The 15,693-nt window shown below is 36.7% G+C and overlaps 1 protein-coding gene across 3 annotated transcripts in view; it reads right to left on the bottom strand.

The window, feature by feature from the left end:
• Positions 1–187: 187 nt before the first annotated feature.
• Positions 188–15,693, bottom strand: part of Pih1d3 (PIH1 domain containing 3) — a 41,757-nt gene continuing 26,251 nt past the window's right edge. The window contains exons 7-8 of one of the 3 annotated variants that reach the window (XM_028767511.1): positions 4,915–5,000; positions 188–1,073 (exon numbers count right to left, since the gene is read on the bottom strand). In XM_028767511.1, coding sequence (XP_028623344.1) covers positions 947–1,073; positions 4,915–5,000 — 213 coding nt within the window. In that variant the 3' untranslated portion in view covers positions 188–946. The remainder of the gene's footprint in view (positions 1,074–4,914; positions 5,001–15,693) is intronic. The other 2 variants (XM_028767513.1, XM_028767512.1) reach the window with 2 other exon arrangements.

The raw sequence follows: 15,693 nt of genomic DNA, 5'->3' as shown, positions 1-15,693 counted from the left end.
GTCACTGAAATGTTACAGTCTCTTGGCTTTGTGCTTTGATAATCACTTCTTCCAAAACTTTAGCCTAATTCTTCTGTTAGCTCTAGTCCAAAACTAGATGTCTTGTAGTCATATACATAATTGACTCCAGGAAATATCTTACTGAATATTCTCATGATAGTTAACATAGAAGTGATAAACATATTTCAGTTCTTTATCTCTTTTTCAAGATTTACTCCCAGTCAATCTCACAGTCATACAATGATGTCAAGTTACAACAATGATTAAAACATAGCTTTTAATAAACAGTAATGAAATAAACTCATTCAATAGTACAGAAAATGCAAGGAACACTGGGATAATTTATAAAAATAAGAATGTCCAATTAGGAAGATAAAAATGAGAGAAAAATGAATCTACAGATATATCTATAAATATTACTTTTTCGAGTAAACATGTGTCTTACAGGACACAGAAAATTATTTATAGTCCTTTCTACTTGTATGTTCCAGAACAATATTGAGGGCCTAGATTGAAAACATCCTAAATCATTTGATAAAATCAATGAAAAAGCAACAAAATGAATTTTTCTGGTGATAATAATGACAAATCCCTATGTAGCAGATCGTATGGTAGTGTAATTAATTAGCTTAAGATCTTCAGACTGCTGATTTAAGTGAATCACTTATTTTATGATCATAGCTCTGCTGTGCAATTGACCATGTAGTAATCTAGATGGTTAACTGGAAAATATTTTATTCAACTCTCACTATAAAAATGGAACAGCACCTTATTGTATGAAACAACCATATATCTTAACAGTAATAGATTTGACTGTATATGATCAAAATCTGAACCATTCTGAAGTATGTCGGGGGAAAAAAAAGAGAACATAAATAACCAGTATTCAAAGGTTAAAAAAATTGTTCTCGTCATGAACTTTTTCTCTCTTCTTATTCATGCAGTTTCAGGAAATATTAAAATCCAAATCCCTTTGGAGGGTCATCCTGACTTCAAGTGTTTCAGCTTCCCAGATATAGGATGCTTTCGCACTGTTATGTTCCACGGGCTGGGGAAAGTTTACTAACAGCTTCCTAAAAATGAGGTAAGATAAACAAAATAAGATTAGAACCTGGAATTAACTTCCTAAAGTAATACATGATTTTCAATATGGCAGTATGTGATAAAAAAATAACTATATAACACATATCATATACCAGTTTGGATCCTTGTCATTTTAAGCAGATAAGCTGCATGTGGAATTTAAACCCTTTGAATGTGGAAGCAGGAAGACCCCAAGTTGAAGGCCAGTGTAGGCAACATAATAAGAACCTGTCTCATTTTAAAAGAAAATCTAAGCAATTGTTTTGATTGATCCTCTCTCTCTCTCTTTAAATTGACCTCATTTTACATTGTATACAGTCTCAGGGTATGCCTCTAGGCATAGAAATAGATCCATGCCTCTAAGTTTGTTGGGCTAATCTGGTGTCAGTCTAATTTATATGTAGGTGGAATGCAGCCAGCAGATACAAATCTGAAATTGGAATGGTTCTTTAATGCTTCTTTGAACACCACCTTAGGCTGAGCCTCTGCTACATATGTAGACTTTGGATATTTGGCCTGGAATGATTTCAATGCCAGATCAATGAAAATATTTCTTCTTTCTGCTTGCCTCTGGTTCTTCCTACTACACATTGACAAAAATTTGCTGTGATAGATTACTGAGTTTATCTCACTGTTTATGGCTCAGTTGCCGGACAGTTGTATGATTTTTAGATGTAAAACTGCAATAAGCTAGCCATAACTCTGTCATAGTGGTATGAATTCGAATTATGCACAGGGTCAGCGCATGCTGATGCCTGAGGAAACTTAAATACGTGAGACACTTATCAACCTCGCTTTCTCAGTAGAGACACAGAAGAAACAGGGCCTGAGTGTCTTTTCAAAAGGCTGAGAGAAAAACTCTCCTGGATCCAGTTAAGTAAAGAAACCTGGCATTTCCTATGTGTGTGCTTGTGTGTGTATGGTGTATATGTTTGTATTTCTCTGTGGGGGTGTACGTGCAAGGGAGTACATGTGGAGACCAGAGGTTGGCATCAAGTGTCTTCCCAATTGCTTTACATTTTCTTTCTTTCTTTCTTTCTTCCTTCCTTCCTTCCTTCCTTCCTTCCTTCCTTCCTTCCTTCCCTCCCTCCTTCCTTCCTTCCTTCCCTCTCCCCTCCCTCCCTCCCTCCCTCCCTCCCTCCCTCCCTCTCTCTCTCTCTCTCTCTCTCCTTTCTTTCTTTGCTTATATTATTTTGGTTCTTGTTTGTTTTTTGTTTTTTTGGTTTTTTTTTGAGACAGGCCTCTCGCTGTGCCTAGAACTGGCCAGCAAATTCTTTCCCTGGCTTTTATGTGGGATCAGATCACAGGCTTTCATGGTAAGCCTTGAGCTCTCTCCCCAGCCTCCGGCTTTGGGGTGGGGGGATAACACTTGGATACTAAATTTTATAAGCCTCTTTATAACAGGTTTGATGATCATATTTAAGGTATTTATAATATTCTAAGAATTAAATCATAAAATTAATGAATCCTCAATATGTAAGCAAAATTGAAAAGATTCAGAGAATTGCCTAGTTCCAAATCTTTTCTCTTTTCTAGCTAAGCCAACATAACTACCTAAAAAAGTCAGCAAACCTCTCTTTTGGTTGAATAATGGTAGACATCAGAGGTTTAAGGATAATACAATGCATTTTACTACTGTTTGACTTAAATCACTAGCAATTAATTAAAACAAATTTAGTTGTTCTGTCTTTAGATACAGGAACAGAATGTCCTCCTTGAAACCTTTACTGAGTCCACAAACATAATATCATAAAATTTTACAGATAGAAATCACATGAAGAAGGTTGGGATATGGAAAGACTCAAGCCAAAGATTATTTCTGATTATCCAATTTCAGATAATGGTATAGCTTTAAAATATGCTCAAATAGATCTATATTTATCTCTGCTTTAGTTAAGTTTGCATAGGAGATATGTTTCTCCCTTTACTGAATATTTGATATATAACTACAGTATACGTGCTGGTTAATTTTGTCAACTTGACACAAAGTAGAGTCACCTGAGAAGAAAGAACGTCAACTGAGGAACTGACTATCAGAGTGGCCCATGGGCATGTTTATGAGACATTTTCTTAATTAGTGATCAAGGTGGGAGGGCCCAGCCCACTTGTGGGTGGTTTCACCTCTGGGCAGCTGGTGGTCCTGGTTTGCATAAGAGATCAGGCTGGACAAGCCATGAAGAAAAAGCTAGTAAGAAGCACTCTTCGGTGTACTCTGCTTCAGTTCTTGTCTCTAGGCTCCTGGCCTGGCTTTCCTCAATGATGGAATAGGATCTGACAATTGTAAGGATGAAATAAGCCCCCCCCCCAAAAAAAATTGTTTTTGGTCAGTGTTTTACTGCAACAACAGAAAGCAAACTCAGGCAGTATATATCCTATCTTTTATTTGTACATGTTCTTTAGATAATTTAACATACAAATGGAGTATACAAATGATCTAGTGCAGTCCAAGTTCTATGTGGAAAAGTACCTCTGTGAGAGACTTTCATTTAGTGAGTTCTGATGTGTATCTGGAGTGATGGCAAAGCTAGAACAGCTGCCTCAAGATTGATGAAAACAGTGAGAACTGCTAGAGAAACGGAAATTAACTGCACAGACTGTAGATATGTGTGTGATTTTAGTGGGCATGAAAATATCACAGAAAACTGACTATTTATTTAGCTAACTTTTCTCACAAGGTTGTAGGGAGAATAAATGCATATAAAAATATAGTATAAAGCTTAACCATCCTTAGAATGATGATAAGAATAGTGAATCTAGTTTTTGCAAGATGAAATTGTGTATGTGTGTGTGTGTGTGTGTGTGTGTCTGTGTGTGTGTGTGTGAATACATTTTAAGTGGTGGGAATGATCAGAAGAAAGTTTAGATAAATATTCAACTGAAGATCATTTTGTGTTAAATGAATCTACTGCAGAAATAGAGTAGTCTTTGTCAACTTTTCTTTTTGAAGACTTCTTAAAGCCCCAAGCTCAACAAAAGAAAATTGTGGCTATTGATAATAAAGGAAAAGAACGCTTTAGGAACTACCTGCATCCCTAACCCAGTGAGGAATTGGTGATGAGTTCCAAAGCAAGGGCTGCAGCAATCACTGGTAGGCGCTCACTCGTAGGCGCTCACTACCATGTATCTACACGGAAATGAAGTAAGTCCATAAGGTACTTAGATGTTTTCTCTAATACACATCTGGTTCCAACAATATCCTTTGTGAAGAGTTAGTTTTGAGGAGCAGGACTGGTTATCTATGCTTCAGGTGAGCTGTTTTGTAAGAATTTTCCTGTTGTATGCTGTCAGACGAGTATGATTTGAGCCAATGTACTGTGAGAATGATTTTGTGCATGTTTTTAAAAAATACACACACTCAAATTTTATCTTAGAGGCCTACTAACATCCAAAAAGTTTAAGGATAATGCTTCTTTTATATAACCATTGTACCACATTCCATATTAGCATAAAAGCAAGGCTTACAGCTTAGCAGAACTTCACTTCTAGCTGTTTTAATTTTTTTTCTGATAGCCAGAACTATATTAGACTATCAAGGATTATGTTTCAGTGGTGCCAACCTTCACCTAATATGCAGGGGCAAAATATGAAAGCTAGGTATTTCCAAATGTTTTTGAACTGAATACAGAGTCCTTTAAGAGCACTTTAACCATGGAGTTCTATCCTAGCCCCCATATTCAATTTATTGTGTAGATCAAATTTCTGAATTATCAATGGAAATTTCACCTTCCTTAGGGCTTTAAGGTTGATGAAAACTAACCCTACTTTAAAAATCGATACTCTAATGACTCATTAGTATCTAATATTCTATCTCAATCTTAATATCTTACTCACTTTTTAGGAGTGCGAAGATCAAGGATCATTTCCTGGATGTCCATTTGAATTTCAGAAGGGTTTGTATTGGGCAGTTTAATTTTCACCTAAGATGAAATAAGAAGATGTTGTCATTTTTGAGAACAGACACTTTTAAAAGCCATTAGGATATATGTGGAGTGGCAATATAATATTTACTAGAGAAAGTGCCAACTATGAACCAGGCTCTGTGATTTCCTTTTATTGATCTTATGAAACAGATTATTAGCACAGCTTTACTTGTGGAGAGACAGAGGAGTTTAGTAAGTGGCTAAAGGGCAGCCCTCAATAATGGAACAGAGCTTCTGACTAACCATTAGACTTGGGAGAAATCATTGACCCCCTTCATGTAAGTGGGTTCCATATAAACGTATTAAATATGTTAAGTGTAGGTTGTTGATGTCAATTTGTAGTCTCCTGGTAAAAATACCGATACCACATTTCCTACAGAAGTATTGGCCTCCAGAAAAGTTAAATTAACAAAAGGAAAACAATAACATAATCTCCACTTCTCAAGAAGAACTACCTACTAGTTCAGCAAGATTTCACTTACAAATGTCTCATCACAGTTACTAGAGGGTCCAGAAGCAGTTCCACTTCAGATGATATATCCCAAAGCATTGAAAACAGGAACACAGGGCCAGTTGTGTCTATATATTGAATTTGAGGAAAGCCTAGGCTACATGAGATATTGCCCCCAAACAATAGCAATGACAAAAAAGGGAAAATATAATTTTTTTAAAAAAGGAAACATTCAAAAAATTGCACATGATTTTGTTCATAATAGTAGTATTCATCACACTCGAAAGGCATAAAAAACCAAAATATGCATCAACAGATACATGGATAGAGAAAGTGTAACACGGCCATAGAGTGGAATATTACTCTGTTGGGATCAAAAGACAGAGTACATTAATGTTTTTTAAATGTGTATGAGTGTTTTGTCTGCATGTTTTTTCTGTGCACCACATGTACATCTGGTGTCCAGACATCAGAAGAAAGTATAGAATCTCCTGTGACTGGAGTCACAATTGTGAGCCTCCATGTGCCTGCTAGAAATAAAACCCATGTCCTGTGCCAGAGACAGCAGTACTCTTTACTGTTGAGTCATTTCTCTAGCCAGACAAAGTACATTTTATTGACATATCCTGAAAATATTATACCAAAGGAAGGAAGCCAGGAATTAAAAGGTGTGTTTTGTAGGATTCTATTTATATGGCATGTTAGGCATAGGCCAATCCAGAAGACAGAAAGTAGACTGGTGTTTGATGGGGGGTTGGGGAATAGAGAAGAGTGGTGTCTGTTTAACATGTATGAGATTTCCTTTTAGGTATATGAAAATAATTTAGAAATAGATATTAATGATGGTTATATTGTACTGTGAATACACCAAGTGTCACCAATGATAAATGCATATTTTACCACAAATTTGCACTTCTTGAATTTATATCTGTTTTAGTTGGAGTTTTTATTGCTGTTATAAAACACCATGACCATAAACAACTTGAGGAAGAACATGTTAGTTTATTTCATCTTAGATTCTGTAGTTCATTATCCACCAGGGCAGGAACTTGGAGGCAAGAACTAATACAGAAGCCATAAGGAAGGCTGCTACTGGCTCGGTCCCCATGGCTTGCTATTTTATATACCCAAGACCACTTGCTCAGGACTTCACCATCCACAGTGAGCTGAGCCCTCCTATGTCAATAGTAAATAAAGAAAAATACACAGCAGGCTTTCCCAAGGGCTAATCTGGTGGGAACATTTTTCTCAATTGACATTACCTCTTCAAAAATCTATCTTGTGTCAGGGTGACATAAACTAGCTGAAAGAACATCTACTTTTCTGTGATGGTAGATGACACATATTGTGATATACACAGATAAATGTTTGAGGACTTATAATTTCTGCAAAAAAAAAGGAACAAAAAATAGAATCCAAAGTTCAGGTAAATTATGAAGCTTTTTCTAAAATAAACTAGATGACCTGACATTTTAGTTATTTGGGGAGTCCAATTGTTGTAATTGCCTGGGTAGATGCAAGCTGTAAAGGAAATGTGTATGAAATAGTGACATACTGGCATTTCCTCCTAACATGCTCAACACACACAATGGTGTTGCTGTAGTATGAGGGATGTGGATCAATACATGCTTTTGAGTTATATTTTCTTTATTAAATCGTACTTAAGTATTACAATTGACAGCAATCGAGAGGTGATAGTATTTAAGTACTTCTTGTGGTTAACTTTTTACTCAAACAATTAACTTCTAAAATACATTTTAGTAATTACATCTTCCTAATTAGAGATGCCTTAGTGAAACAAATAGCACATATTCCACAGAAGCACTTATAGGCACTCTGACTCAAAACAAATGAGCATTAGGTTGGACAAAAAGTCCCACTTTTACTGAAATAACTTTCCAGTGGATAGTCAATTTGAGATGCCCTTTAATGTCTTGTACTGACCAAATGGATCAAGGGATAGAACTATTTGTTTCTTGACTTTGAAATGTTTAGATCTTTGAAAGTAAAATGGTATTTCATACATGTTGAAAGGATAATCGCGGAAGGAAGGAATGATGGTGTATAGGAAGTTTAGATAGATTTCCCTAGCAGAACTTCAAAGTGGTTATTATAATAATCTGTGGTTCCACTGAAAGATAATTCAAAGAAACAGCTCACTAATTTTTCCTCTTAAGAAAATTAAAAGTGTCTGCTACAATATTTCAAAGGAAGGACAAGAGAAAAGACAGCTTAAGTGGGATGGAGCACACCAACATCTCCCAAGATAAGGATTCCATGGGGATCTGAATAGAAAATCCCCTCCTGAAAACTGGAAGGGCTTGTACTTGTCACGGGGATCAAGGGATACAACTGTTTCTTACTTTGAACTGTTTAGATCTTTAAAAGTAAAAAAAAAAAAAATTATCTCTTGTAATCTTAACAGAAAACCCCTCCTGAAACATGAGTCACATTTGTTTAAATAATTGGTATTGTCAATAAATACTTAAAAAATAGTTGACCTCTGGCTGTGCGAAAGACTTGTTAAAATTGTCAAATATGGAATACCACTGACCAAACAAAGGAATTTAGGTTCTTTCCTTTGCATAGCATACAAACTGAATTCATTAAGAAACCACTACACAAACAAGATCCTAACAAACATTATTGATACACATGCTAATGCTAAAGAGGAGAAATTCCATGGGGTTCAACACCCTAGACAAGGAACGGCAAGCAATTAATGACGGCTGAGAGGCAAGGATCTGCCCCGTAATTAGTTACCCATTGCAAAATGGTCAGCCCTAAAGTCATATGCATACAAACAACAAAAATGGACTTGGCAGGTTGTAGTTATATAGAGTTGTGCATACACACATATACATGCACACAATAATAAAAATAAACAACAACAATAATAATAATAGAAAAAGAGGCTAACAAATTGAGAGGGGACATGGCAGGGGTTGGGGAAAGGGCGGGGCAAAGTAATACAACTATTTCAATTAAAATGAATTTTAATAAAAGAGTACTTTTAGAATGGTTTATATGTAACTTGGGTATTATATACTATTTATTGAAATTTTGGTAAAACTTAATATATACAGATAATTTTGTGTTTGTATTTTGAAAACTATTCTAAATTAATTCAAGGGCTATATATATCATAAAATACTTCTATTTTTCAGAACTATAGACACTATTCCTGATATTTTTGATTCTTTAAAAATTTAAAATTGAGTTTCACTATGAAGCAAAATGACATCAGGAAATTGTGATGAGTGAGGCTTGGGTAGGCTTTATTTTGAATCGCTTTAAGAATTTAATTTCCCATTGTTGAACTAGGAAAACAGATGAGATCTTTCTTTTTTTTTCCATACGGCCATAGTAGTTTGTAAACAAAACCTCTTGAAACAACAGTAATCTGCAGAAAATGACAAAAACAAAGATGATGGATCCCTACCTTGAATTTACATAAATATTCACCCCTAAAGAATAAGTACATAGAAACATGTGTTCTCCAAACCAAGGGCACAAAATCAATAAGGCATCGTTTTAATTAATGTATGTTTTCTATAATGTCATTATCTTTTTAAACATTCCAGTACTACATTGCCACTCCTTCCTTTTCTTTTTAAAATATGTCCGAGAAATACAACTCCTTTCTTATCATAGGAACCAAGAGTTAGCTTGGACCCAGGTGTGGTGAGGCAGCCTGTAACCCCAGCATTTGGAAGACAGGCATGAGGATTGGGAGTTCAAGGCCAGAGTAGGAAACATGAGACACTGTTACAAGAAAAAACAAACAAACAAAAACCAAAACCAAAAAACAATAAACAAAAAAACCCTAAGCTCAGTTCATCCGCAGACTTCCATAATTAATAATTACATAGGCACCCAATTGTCCCCTAAGCAGTCAGTCCTTCCACGGCTATTAGTCAGTCCTTCCACCACCATCTGTCTTGATACAACCCAAAGCAATGTCATCCGGCTTCTATCTCCATTTTCTCATAACAATAAGAAGCCTTCTTTGTAACCCAATAATTATCATATGGCTATTCCTATCTCTTCTTCTGCTTCGTCCTACACTTCATGGATTCTGCAATGCCTTCTGTTAGGTCCGTTTGGGCCACACAGTGCCTTCCTCTTTCCTCATTGCTTATCTCCTTGAATATTCTCTGCATTTTCTGTGTAAATGAAATCTGTGTCTCCACTGAGGGCACTGTTTTCTCCATGGTCTTTTCAGTTGGTTCCTGGATATTTTTTGTTGTTGTTTTTGTGTGTGTGTGTTTTCTCATATCTCCTTTATATCACTATCTGTCCCTTCTGTTTCATTAAAAGAATTCCATGTCCTATAGCATTCCAATAACAAAAACCAGACACAAAAATGAAAAATACCGGGTGATCTCTCTTATATGTGTAATCTTTCAAAAAGGAAATGCATAGAGAGAGAATAATGGTTACCAGACATAGAGGAGGAATTCAAGAGTCAGGTAAAAAGAGTTCAAAGTATCAATAATGTAAGATGAATAAACCTAGAGATTTTGAAATACAGCATGAAGACTATAATTAATAACAAATATTTCCTGAGATTCAACTTTAGGTACCTTTATAAGCACACACAAAAGGTAACATGAAATGAGGTATATACAAACTGAACTGACTGTAGTAATCATTTCATTAGGTATATGGACATCAAACCATCTTAAATATATGTAATTACAAATTTCCACATCTTGACACTATACTGCCCATTACTGTTTATGTTCAAATCATTTACCAATCTACAGGATGGTGCTGACTTCACTAAATAGTTCCTTATTCTCTATAATATTTCCAATAGCACTTCCTGTCTTAAACCTTAGTGATTCAAACGTTCACTCAGATGATTTTTCTAATATTCAAATTTTACTCCTTCATCTCCTGTAAATCTTTGCTCAAATAGTCCCTCCTGGGAGGCCTTTACTGACTATGCTACAATTATTTTGATTAAGGAAATATACATCAATTGTTATTGCATGCATGTAATATGTATGCATATCTTCCTAAATATAACCTATTTAGTCCATACAATGTTTCAAGAGGGCTGACTGTTGGCAAGGGACAACTAATTGGTCTGCTCTTTCCTGAGGATGACCACTTCTCCCACTACTAGCTTTATCCAATTGCTGTAGTTCTTTATGTAGGGTTGAGGCCTTGTGGGCTTGTCCCCGCCCAGTTTGGCATGTTCACTGGTGTCATCCTTGCTCCTCTGTTCACAATTAGGTAGTCATGTTGGTGAGACTTTAGTAGCATAGCTTCTGATGTTACTAGGAGACACAATCTCACAGAAAACTCTCTGATCCACTGGCTCCTACAATCTTCCCACCCCTCTTTCATAGAGTGTAGGGGCTATGGGAGGGTTTGGAGGAAGGAAAGGGAAGGGAGAAATATCATAACTAAATGACAAGCTAAAAAATAAACAGAAAAGGAGCTATTCATAAGAAGTTGTATCTAGGGCTGGAAAGATGGCTCAGCAGTTAAGAGTACTGACTGCTTTTCCAGAGGTCCTGGGTTCAATTCCCAGCAACCATACGGTGGCTCACAACCATCTCTAATGTGATCCAATGACCTCTTCTGGCGTGTCTAAGAGAGTGACAGTGCACTCATATACACAAAATAAATAAATAAATCTTTAAAAAAATGAAGTTGTGTCTACTATTTACTACTATTCCATACCATAGATCTGGGGGGGGTATTATTGTTACAACAAACAAGAAAGAGCTAGGTGGTAAAATGATTGAAAAGTAAGAAATAAACTTACTAATCCGAGCAAAGAACGCTGCGCATCGAGCAAAATAACTTGGCATACTGAAGCATCAGAACCACATGGCTAGAGCAAGTAGAAACTAACGAACAAGGAAGGGAATGGAACAGGAGACGAAAGTAAAAGAAGGTTAAGACTGAGATCACACAGGACCTCACAGATCAGGATAAAGGCCTAAGTGCAGAAGGAAAGCATTTAGGGGCCTTTTTAAAGAAAGGCATGATGTCATTGTGTACATTTGTTTGCTATCTTTTATAAGAAAACAATTTTGCTATATAGACCAGCCAGTCAAATTTACTGTGTAGCTTACAGTGACCTTGAACTCACCATTCTCCAGAATTACCCTACAACGTGCTGGGACTTGCTTACTTTTTAAAGATCTCTTACACTGTGTGTCAAAAGGCACAGAGATGAGTCAGAGGAAAATCAAAATGGACCAGGCAAGAATTGGTGGTCCTCTGGAACATAAAATCAATTGCTGTGGTAATTAAAATTAGCAGGGCTTTAAAATATATTTTGGAAGTACAATAAATAAGTCTTGCTGATGGATTGACCATGAAATATCAAAGAAAGAGGAATGAGCGCTGAGTCAGGGTCTTAGCTCGAGCCTGCTATGTGCTAGGCCAGGGCTGTTATCTCTTAGCCCTAGTAAACAGTATTGCCATGAGAAAGCTGAATGAGACGGATGTCAGAGAACACAATTATGAGTTCTTTTATGGACATGTTGGGTTTCTGTCACCTACTAAAAAAGCAGGAAGTAAGCCAAGAGACTAACCCGAAAGAGAACAGATAGAGGGAAAAGGACATAGGTCAAAGCTCAAGGGAACTGCAAACAGTGATATGTGAGCAAAGGAAAGGAGGAATGCAGTGATGGGGGAAGAAAACCAGGAGTTAGGTCACCAAAGGAGACAGAAAAGCTGTTTCACAGAGGAAAAAGCCACCAGCATGGAATTCTGTTGAGTGGTCACTCCATAGCTCCAAACTCTTTCCCACTGTTCTTTTTATTCAAGGACAGAGTATCATCAGTATGTAGAACAGGCTGGCCTGAGACTTGGGATCCTTCTGTCTCTGTTGCCTGGAATTACAGGCATGCACTACCACACCCAAACAAACTGTCCTTTTCTAATCAGGATCTCTAAAGTAGAGGAAAACAATTTTGGTGTGTTTGTGTAGAGAAATTCTTTAGTTTTCAAGATTATCCTTTAGTGGTTGGTTGCTAAGGATGGCTCTCAGGGCCTGGCATGTTCTCAGCAAGTACTATCCACTCAAGACTGAGCCTCTTAAGGCAGGAGTTAATAATCCCTGGCCCCTGAGTACAAAGGATAATATCCTAGAATAGTAAGTGAAAATGCATCTATTCTTTCCTAGGCATTCTTTAAACTAGGAATACTTTATAGGGTTTGTTTATTCAACCCAGTGACACACAACAGGGAAAAAAATCCATGTTAATGAAAGAATAGATATTTGTCATTAGCTTAAATCATACTTAAAACAATTTTCTTCTAGAATGTTTCCCAAGTTTGGTGTATGCCTCTCCCCTCTTCTATATTAAACTTCCTTAAAGAATGGTATGGCTTTTGCTCTCCTTTCGTCTTGCTTCCTTGGCTCTGTTCAAGCGGTCATTGCTCAGGACACTGAAGCTGCTGTCTTCCAAAGACCAACAAGTGGTTCCTTTTATTTATTTTTTTCCTCACACTTATTTTATTTTTTGAGACTCATCCATGAGTTTGCATAATTTATACTCCATCCTCTCTACTTCCAATTCTTCCTGTGTCTCCCCATTCCTTCTCAAATTCACAAACACAACATATACATATATGTATGCCTGTGAATATAGCTTCCTGAGTCCACCTAGTATTGCTCATATGTATATGTGTTGAGGGCTGGCTACTTCTTAATTTTCCATATAATATATTTTGATCATATTCTTCCCTGTATCCTAAATCCTCCCAGATCCTCACCACCTCACTTCCAACCCAACTTCACGAGCTTCAGTGCTTCATCTCTCTCAAAAACAACCACCCTCAAAATTAAAAGTCAAAACAAATGAACAACAAAAAAAACTGTAGTAAGACAAAAAAAAATACAAGCACCCTCAAGACCAGATAGGTCATGGGCCTAGGGAAAAATCTACTATTCTTATTCTGCTAAAGGAGTGGTGCTCGACCTTCCTAACGCTTTGTGATCCTTTAATACAATTCCTCATGCTGTGGTGACCCACTAACCATTAAATCATTTTCACAGCTACTTCATAACTGTAATTTTGCTACTGTTATGAATCATAATGTAAATATCTGACATGCAAGATATCTGACAAACAACCCTCAAAGGGGGTACAACCCACAGGTTAAGAACCACTGTGTTAAAGGACCATAGCAATGAAATGACTCCTAATAACATATTCATAGACTTGCTCAACCCTCATGAGAGAATCTTCTCGAAGTAGATGAGAATTAACACAGACACACCTCAGCAATGTGCAGAGACTGAGCTATTCTGGAGCACTTTGTCCTAAATGGGATGTGTTTGTCAAACTCAAGGATCAAGGGATCTGTGTGAAGGAGGAGGCGGAAAGACTGTCAGAGCCAGAGGTGGTGGATGATCCCAAGGAAACAGCGTCATCCAGACACAGCAGAGGTGACACATGTCTGAACTCACAGAATATGCAGCAGCACACACAAGACTTGCGTAGGTTCAAAACTGAAAAAATTTCCAGCATGGAGAATGAGAAAGGAAAGGGGACGCCATGTCCCACCGTTAACCAGAAGCCTACCTGTAGTTGGCTCCTGTTGCCAAAGGGAATGTCAGTTTTCTCCAGTAGAGTGTCACTTGGTATGTCAACCACACCCCAAAGCAGGTCAAATGTCAAGAAGCAGTTGGCTAGCACAAAGCAGACTCCAGGTTTTTGTGAACTTTTCATTTTGTTTCTGTTTGGCTGACCACTTTTTAATCTAACCAATCTAATGGTGTTTCCTGTGATTCTAAGTATCCTTAATCCTTCTCCCTTTTCAACCCCTTTAACAACGTTTTATTTAACTTATGTACAAAACTGTACATATTGGGCTAAGGAGATGGTTCAGTGGGCAAAGGGCTTGCTGTGAACCTGAATTCAAATCCTTAGAACCCATCTGCAGCTAGGTGCAGGAGGATGTCTGTAATTATAATGCTCCTGTGTCAAGAGGGGAGAAAAAGACAAGAATTTCCAGCCTGCATATGCAGAAGCAAATAACAAAGAGACCATCCTGTCTCAAACTAAGTGGAAAGTCAGGACCAACACCAAAGATTGTCCTCTGATCTCCACATGTGTGCCATGGACACCACACTTCCTCACCCATCATATACACAGCATCACACATACAAATCACAAACATACACACACACACACACACACACACACACACACACACAAATGTTTAGAAAGTATTCCTATTAATGAAGTACCATAAGATGTTTGATACATTTATACACTGTGTGATCTCTAAATCAAATTAAACCTATCTTTCTCCCCCAATACATATCCTTTCTTTATTGTGAAAACATTGAAAATCCTTTCTTCTAACCTTCTGAAATGTACAGTCCATAATTATTGCCTGTAGTCACCCTGCTGTGCAATAATATCCCAGAGTTCCTTGCTCTTGTGTAACTATAATTTACTACCCACTAACCATCCTTTCCCCATTCTTCTCTCCCTCCACTCTCTCCAGCCTCTGGTAAATAACCATTCTACTCTTACAGTAAAATTGCTTATATTCTATGTGTCTTCCTTTGTTCATCCCTACCTTAAGCATTGATGTTTTTCAAGGTATGAAACTGCTTGTCTGTAATCAAATGTTTCTGCCACAACAATTATGGGGCATGTGATTTTGATCATTTGATGAAAGTACATCAAAATGGCCTCATTGAAATGTAAAATTACTGATGATTTTTATTACTACATAAGATGTATAAGACATTTTGTACCCTTATTCCATTCATGATTTTAAGGCCTTCTTGGAGTTATTATGTATCTCACTGTGAAAGGCTTTTATTTTTTCCACTGCTAATACTGGTATTTTTTTATCATCATAACTATATATTACTTTCATAACCAGAAATATATTAAGTCAATACAATTATATTAGCTTTTAAGAAGATATTTGTTATCCTCTCCCACCACTGTGATCATTATAAAGTAATACTATAATATTAACTATAAATGTATGTATGTTACTGAAAGAACTATTAGAAATTTAATTGAAGGTTTACTGTGCTGCCTCAAGCTGATAATAAGGAATCCTATTACAGCTCAGATATTCTTCTCCCTGAGACATGGCTTGATGTATAACCAATCAAACAAGGTCAGCATAATCAGGAAGCTCAGCAAAACAAGACAAAATAGGTTTCTGTCCTCTAGAATCTTAAATGGAAAAAGATAATCAACTTCATTATTAGCTAAATCTACTTATTTATTAGGA

Source organism: Grammomys surdaster, unplaced genomic scaffold (genome assembly GCF_004785775.1).
Source record: "Grammomys surdaster isolate TR1022 unplaced genomic scaffold, NIH_TR_1.0 173, whole genome shotgun sequence".
NCBI lineage: Eukaryota > Metazoa > Chordata > Mammalia > Rodentia > Muridae > Grammomys > Grammomys surdaster.
This window is presented reverse-complemented; position numbering and strand designations above follow the sequence as displayed.